This window comes from Pongo abelii, chromosome 19, assembly GCF_028885655.2.
Source record: "Pongo abelii isolate AG06213 chromosome 19, NHGRI_mPonAbe1-v2.0_pri, whole genome shotgun sequence".
Classification (NCBI taxonomy): domain Eukaryota; kingdom Metazoa; phylum Chordata; class Mammalia; order Primates; family Hominidae; genus Pongo; species Pongo abelii.
Genome location: NC_072004.2, coordinates 11,951,605 through 11,959,204, shown reverse-complemented (window position 1 = coordinate 11,959,204; position 7,600 = coordinate 11,951,605). Strand labels below are relative to the sequence as shown.

Sequence of the window (7,600 nt, the reverse complement as noted above, 5' to 3'; positions counted from 1 at the left end):
TTGTTTGTTCACTGTGTGTTTGACTGTATTTCAAAGCACATTATTTCATAGAAGACCCAGGCAGTTGAGCTCCAAAGTCAGCCCCTATAAACCTCAAGTTCATAATGTAGCAGAACAGTAATAGGAAAGTCCTAGGCTAATGTTGATCAGAGCTTGGCCAGTGCTGGCAACACCTTTATCTCGGATAAGTTTGTTTTTGGTGTCCTCTTTCTGAGCCAATCTTCCACTTGATCTCTTGCCTCAAGCTGCCCCTCTTTCTCCTGGCATCCCACATGGGCTGTCGTTTTTGCCAAAGTGTGCGCTATGCTTTAAAATTACCTTTGTTAGAATCTCATTTTGTCTGTGAGTGTTAGGAAGAAATCAATAGTATTGATCTAGTTTATAATACTGTCTAGCAGTTTATTAACACATGTATCGAAACTGTCCAGTTGTTCTTGTCTCCACAAGTTACATGCCTCAGTGTCCTGCCTGTATACTGAGACTTCCCCCTCCCACCATCTTCCACCTCCTTCTTTAGGCCTGATTTTTTTTTTTTTTTTTTTTTTTTTTTTTTGGTGAGACAGAGTCTTGCTTTGTCGCTAGGCTGGAGTGCAGTGGTGCAGTGGCGTGATTTCAGCTCACTGCAACCTCTGACTCCCTGGTTCAAGCAATTCTCCTGCCTCAGCCTCCCGAGTAGCTGGGATTACAGGCATGCGCCACCAAGCCCAGCTAATTTTTGTATTAGTAGAGACGGGGTTTCACCATGTTGGCCAGGATGGTCTTGATTTCCTGACCTCGTGATCCGCCTGCCTCAGCCTCCCAAAGTGCTGGGATTACAGGCATGAGTCACCGTGCCTGGCCTGCCTGATCTTATAATACTGCTATGGGTGAGACTCAGGAAGATGATGCTAATGTGGACAGAGTTGTCTCCCTGAAAACAGATTAACCTATAGTCAGGAAACTGCAAGTGCATTACTAGTTGATGGGAGAGGAGGGACAACACCCAAGCTGGAGTTCCTGGCTTCCAGCAGTAAAATTTATTAACTCCCTTGTATCACGAAGATGAGAAGGCCCCACTTAGGGGGTGCAGGAACCACAAGGAAGAAAGCAGGAAAATCATAGAGGAATTAGCATTAGATTCTACATTCTGTATAGCAGAGATTTATAGGATGATGGGATTTGAGGTTTTAAATTATGAGTTCTTAAACTGGCCTCCAGACCAGCAGCATTGGCAATTTGTTTAAACTTACTGAAGGGCGGGTCCCAGCAATCTTTGTTTTAACAAGCCCTCCAGGGGATTCTGATGCCTGTTCAAGTTTAAGAACCACTGTTCAAAACAGTAATCACAAAATTAACTTTCTGCAAGGTTAGGAGGGAATAATCACAGAAGGAATACTGGGTCCTCCCATACTTTTCTTACCAAACAAGCTGCCTCATAGAGCTTTTTAAAACTCATCAAAACTGTTAAACCCATTGGACTTCCAGTGAAAATTTGTTCCACAGAGGTAAATCTAGAAAATTTTTAGATTAAAAAGCTTTAGAATGGCCAGGCGCGGTGGCTCACGCCTGTAATCCCAGCACTTTGGGAGGCTGAGGCGGGCGGATCACCTGAGGTCAGGAGTTCGAGATCAGCCTGACCAACATGGTGGAACCCTGTCTCTACTAAAAATATAAAACATTAGCCAGGCGTGGTGGCAGGCGCCTGTAATCCCAGCTAGTCGGGAGGCTAAGGCAGGAGAATCGCTTGAACCCGGGAGGCAGAGGTTGTAGTGAGCAGAGATTGCACCAGTGCACTCCAGCCTGGGTGACAGAGCGAGACTCCATCTCAAAAAAAAAAAAAAAAAAAAAGCTTTAGAGTAAAGATTTCTTCTTGGCTTCCTCTTAAATGATTGAAAGGATGATGGAGATACTTCCTGTTTGCTTGTTCACATTGTATCCACAACAAATAGTAGGTGTCAATTAAAACGTATTGAGTGGATGCATGAATTAATGAAGGATAAATATCAGTATACACATCCCTTATCCTCTACAGCAGGGATCAGCAAAACATGACCCATTGCTTGTTTTTGTAAATAAAATTTGTTAGAATGCAATCACACCCCTTCATTTACTCATCATTTATGGTTACTGTTGGTCTACCATGGCAAAGTTGCAAAGTTCAAACAGAGGCATTGTGGCCTGTAAATTGCTAAAAGTATTCACTAACTGGCTCTTTATGGAAAAATGTTGGTGACCCCTGCTCCAGGGTAGTGTTTCTCAAACTATAATGTGCATACAGATTCTCCAGAGAGATTGTTAAAATGGAGATTCTGGTTCATGGGTGATGCCAATACCACTGGTCCAAGGACTGCGTGGGGTAGCCTGGAACAAGAGCACCTAGGATAGTGTTGTGTAACAAGGTCAGGGCCCTTGTGGCTTATTTCTCTTGGTCTCTGCATGATCATTTATGATTCAGCAGCTCTCAAATCCTGGGCCAGACACAGTTGAAGAGTAAATCATTTTATTAAGAAACCTGGGCCCATATTCCTTCAGCTCAGCCTCACCTTAGGCACACCTCTCCAAGTTCCCTAGAGGAATTCTACAGAATTGTGAGTGCTCATGGTTTCTTACCTTTCTAAGTGTCTGTGGTGCCCCTTCACCCACCTGTCCCACTGGGCAGCCTCCAAGCCCAGCTTTTTTATTTTCTCGGTGGCTCTGCAGGACGCTAAATCTGGAGAAGCAAGGCTACTCCAGCCAGAACCCATTTGGATGGGTTTTGCTTAGTCTTCAGGTTGAAAGTCCACACGTAGGTGGGTCCCCGCTGACTAGTCTTGTACACAGGACAGGAATAGACACTGCGGCAGTCCTGCTTATCTGCAGGAATGGCCTTGATGAATATCACAGGCATAGGGGGTGTCAGATCCTTCAGCTTTGCCTCTGTAATGATCCCAGCCTGAGGATAAAACATGAGAAGAGGCACCTTAGATCAGACCCAGAGCCCAGCCAACCAGCCTTGCTCTTGTCAGCAGATCCAAGGGAGGAAAGACTGGGCTGGCATGGCTGCCTTTATGCCTGCCCCCTTCCAGGTTTTCTCAGCAGCCTTTGATGGAATGCATCTGATATGTAGAAACACGTTTCTATTTTTCTCAGCCTAAATCAGGTGAAGCAGAGTTCCAAAAGTTATTATCATATACAAATGAATCCCTTTGGAGCTTGATACTCCCCTAGTTTGTTTTTTTCATTAATTCATTTCATGAGCATATCAAATGTGTATATTTGCCAGATGTCAGGCTAGGTGATGGGGATTTAAAAATGACTAAGACACAGTTTCTGCCAGCAAATGCTTTAGCTTTTAAGGCTTTTGTTATGTCCTGTTTCTGTTTCTTTTCTGTTTCATATGCAACCTCCTCCATCCTCTAGAGTGGAGAGGGCTACATTCTATCTTTACTCATGTAATGTGGACCTGACTATTCTGTAGCTTTCCAGATGAGGCCTCCCTATGATTTTCTGAGCTATTTCAATACAGCTGTACAGAGCAATTTTTCCTACTAGTCCCAAGAAATGTTCTGCGGAGCCAAAGTCTCCCTTGGTCCAATAAATTTGGGAAGTGGTGCTTACCATATTCTGGACTTGACGTTTTACAACATACACTACCACACTGAACACAAGAAGTCCTAGCAATAAAGAAAACAGTTTATTTAACCTGGTGTTTCCCAAACTTATTTGACTACAGTACCTTTCTCTTTGCAACCTATTCATTTCCCATGGCACTAGTGCCTTATGGAACATACTTTGGGAAATGCTGATTCAGAGTGTTTCACAGATTCTTTGTGTCCATGTGACTCTGAGGCCTTTATGCCATGGACAAAGTTTGGTTTATTTGTGTGAAATTTATTTAAAGGGAAAGATGTAGCTCTTCACTTCTTTTAGAGGCTGATGAGGTAAGGGATGGTGAGTAACAGAATTAAGGTAAACAGTGGGGACCTCCTTGCCCCACAGAGATGAATGTGTATGGCAAGGAGTAGGAACAGAGGTAGAACCTCTTTTTTTCCTCACATACTGTAAAACCAGTCCTTTTAAAGTGTATAATTTAGTGGTTTTTGGTGTGTTGACAAAGTTGTACAATCATTATCACTGTATAAAATGATATAATCGGATCATGGTGGGTTTCATGGTTTGTTTTTTAAAATTCATTTAGCTAATCTCTGCCTTTTTAAAACTGTGGTGCTTAATCCATTTACATTTAATGTAATCACTGATTAAGTAGAATCTGCTATTTGTTTTCTATATGTCTGTCTTTTTTATTTCTCTAGTTCTCCATTATTGTCTTCTCTTGTATTAATAGGTATACGCTAGTGTATCATTTTAATTTCCCTTGTTTACTATTTTTTAAATTATTAGTGGTTGCCTTGGGGATTACAATTACCATTCTGAGGCTGGGCATGGTGCCTTACACTTGTAATCTCAGCACCCTGGGAGGCAAAGGCAGGAAGATCTCTTGAGCTCAGGAGTTGGAGGCCAGCCTGGGCAACATAGGGAGAACTCATCTCTACTAAAATTCAAAAAAATTAGCCGGGCATGGTGACACATGCCTGTAGTCCCAGCTACTTGGGAACTGAGGCAAGAGGATTGCTTGAGCCCAGGAAGTTGAGGCTGCAGTGAGCCCTGTTCATGCCACTGTACTCCAGCCTGGGTGGAAAAGTAAGTCACCTAGTCTTAAAAAAAACAAAAAACAAAAAAATATTTTAATGTACATAACAATCTATTTCAGATTAATTCCAGCTTTTTTTTTTTTTTTTTTTTTTTGAGATGGAGTCTCGCTCTGTTGCCCAGGCTGGAGTGCGATGGCATGATCTTGGCTCACTGCAACCTCTGCCTCCTGGGTTCAAGCAATTCTCCTGCCTCAGCCTCCCCAGTAGCTGGGACTACAGGTGTGTGCCACCATGCCTGGCTAATTTTGCCATATTGACCAGGCTGGTCTCAAACTCCTGACCTCAAGTGATCCAACCACCTCATCCTCCCAAAGTGCTGGGATTACAGGCCTGAGCCACTGTGCCCGGCCTAATTCCAGCTTACTTTCAATGGTATACAAAAGCTAATCTTGTATAGCTCCATTCCCTCTCCCTTCTTTGTACTGTTTTCATCATTTACATTACATCTTTATACATTTCTATCCATCAACACAGATTTATAATTATTTCCTTATGCAGTTGTCCTTTAAATTAGATAGAAGAGAAATAAAAATTACAAATGATGCATTTATACTATCTTTTATGCTTACATATGTAATTGCCTTTATCAATATTCTATATCTTTGTGTGGACTTGAGTTTCTGTCTAGTATCCTTTCCTTTTGCCTGAACGACTCCCTTTAGTGTTTCCTATAAGGCTGGTTTACTAGTGATGAATTCTCTCTCTCTCTCTCTTCTTAAAAAATCTGAGAATGTCTTACTTTCTTCACTTTTGAAAGAGAGTTTTGCTGCAGGTAGGATTCTTGGCAGATAGTCTTTTTCTTTCAGCATTTTGGCTATGCCATCCTACTGCCTTCTCTTTCATGGTTTCTGATGAGCAATCAGCTATTACTCTCATTGAGAACCCCTTGTTAAGTGATGAGCCACTTTTGTTGCTTTCAAGATTTTCTTCTTGTCTTTATCTTTCACCAGTTTGACTATAATATGTCTTGGTATAGATCTCTGAGTTTGTTCTGCTTGGATTTCATTGAGCTTCTTGGACATGTAAATTAATGTTTTTCTTCAAATTTGGGCAGTTTTGGGTCATTATCTCCTCAAATAGTCTTTCTGGCCCTTTATCTCTCCTTTCCTTTCTAAACTCCCATTGTGCATATGTTGGTATGCTTGATGGTGTCCCACAGGTCTCTGAGACTCTTCATTTTCTCATTTTTTTTCTTCTAACTGGATAATTTCGATTGATCTGATTCTAAATTTGCTGATTTTTCTGCCTATTCAATTCTGCTATTGAATTCCTCTACTGAGTTTTCATTTTAGTTACTATATTTTTCAGCTCCAGAGTTTCTACTTTATTCTTTTAAAAACATATATAATTTTTCTCTCTGTATTCTCTATTCAGTGATACATTGTTCACACAATTTTCTTCAGTTATTTAGACATGGTTTCTTTTGGTTATTGGAACATATTTAAAATAGCTGATTTAAAGTCTTTGTCTAGCAAGTCCAATATTTGATCCCCCTCAGGAATAGTTTGCGCTGATTGCTTTCTTCCTTGTGGATGGGCCATTTCTTTTTGTTTCTTTGTATATCATAATTTTTTTGTTGAAAACTTGGACATTTTAAATAATGTGGCCACTCTGCAAATCATATTCTCTCTCTCTCTCTTCAGGGTTTGTTTAGTGACTTTTCTGAACTGATTCTGTAAAGTCTATATTCTTTGTCAAGTATGGCCACTGAAGTGGCCTGCTCTATTAGCTTAGAGGTCACCAAATAATTGGACAGATTTTCTCAAATGCCTAGAACCAATAAGTCACAAAGTCTTGGCTGAGTGGCTGTGTGCAAGTGTTGGAGCACACCTTCAATGCTTAGCCAGGCAGTTTAAAACTGCTTAGATTTCACTCTCCTGTTTTCCTAGAACCTCAAGGTTAGCTAGAGTGTACAGCCTTCTCAACTCTCTTGAGCATGTCCACAGCTGTGAGTGTGTGCACAGATCTGCACATAGGCATAGCCTAGATTTCCAGGAACATGTCAGGGGTTTTCAAAGCCCCCTATGGCCATCTCATTCTCCAACTTGCCCTTTTAAGCTTTTTGGTTAGCCTACTGTTTGCACCACTATTATCTATTGCTTCAGATAAACTGCAGTGTTAAGCAGTTGTCTTTGATTGTCTTCAACAGATGCCCTGGGGAAAAAGGCTGTTGCCCTAGGTGAGTTCCAACTCAGGTGAAATAAGAAAGACTTGTAAGTCCAGGGAATCCCCCTGGACAGGCAAAATAATGACAGTTTTTTTGTGGGGGGGGCGGGGTGGGGAACAGCGCTTTGAAGGTACTCCAACCCCATTTTGCTCCTTCCAGTGGTTTCCAGGCTACTGGTTTCACTGTGATTGTGGTCTGTTGGTTTTATAGGTAACCTCCAAGCTAGGGGTTGGGTTGAGATGGGAATAGACAAGTTAAAAGGCCATAGACTGTTCTTCCTACTGAGATTCAGCTGTTTTGCTTGAATAAACACTTCTTGGATTGCTGAAAGCCTTTGGCTAATTTCCAGAATTCTAAGAAAGTTGATTCTGACTCAGTTTTTGTGAATGTTCTCATTGTTTTATGGAGGAGAGGATTTTAGGAGGTCCTGACTCTTCCATTTTTGCTGACATCTTTCTGGGATAAAACCTTTGAGAACAACAGCTTTTGGTGAACAAGTATTGATTTTGGGGAAGTTTTTATTATTATTTACAATGAGGTATGAAAAATGGGAGGTTGACAATTGAAACTGATATCCTTCCCCCACTTCCAGTGTCACTGACTTTCCTTCTGAGCTTCTTGCCTACTTTCCTTTTGGTACTTCTCTCATTTTGGTGGTTTGGAGGATTCTATTAATAGCTGTGGCTTTAGGCCACCTTATACCTAATGCAATCCATATATGATCTCCACTGACAGAATCTTGTGCAAATGTTCAGGTGGAGAG

At 41.4% G+C, this 7,600-nt stretch overlaps 1 protein-coding gene across 2 annotated transcripts in view; it reads right to left on the bottom strand.

Annotated features, from left to right (window-relative positions):
• Positions 1-55: 55 nt before the first annotated feature.
• The window catches only part of DNAH9 (dynein axonemal heavy chain 9), a 382,482-nt gene continuing 374,937 nt past the window's right edge, over positions 56-7,600 (bottom strand). For both annotated transcript variants that reach the window (XM_024235511.3, XM_054535462.2), the window contains one exon: positions 56-2,911. In XM_024235511.3, the coding sequence (XP_024091279.3) occupies positions 2,684-2,911 (228 nt within the window). In that variant the 3' untranslated portion in view covers positions 56-2,683. The remainder of the gene's footprint in view (positions 2,912-7,600) is intronic.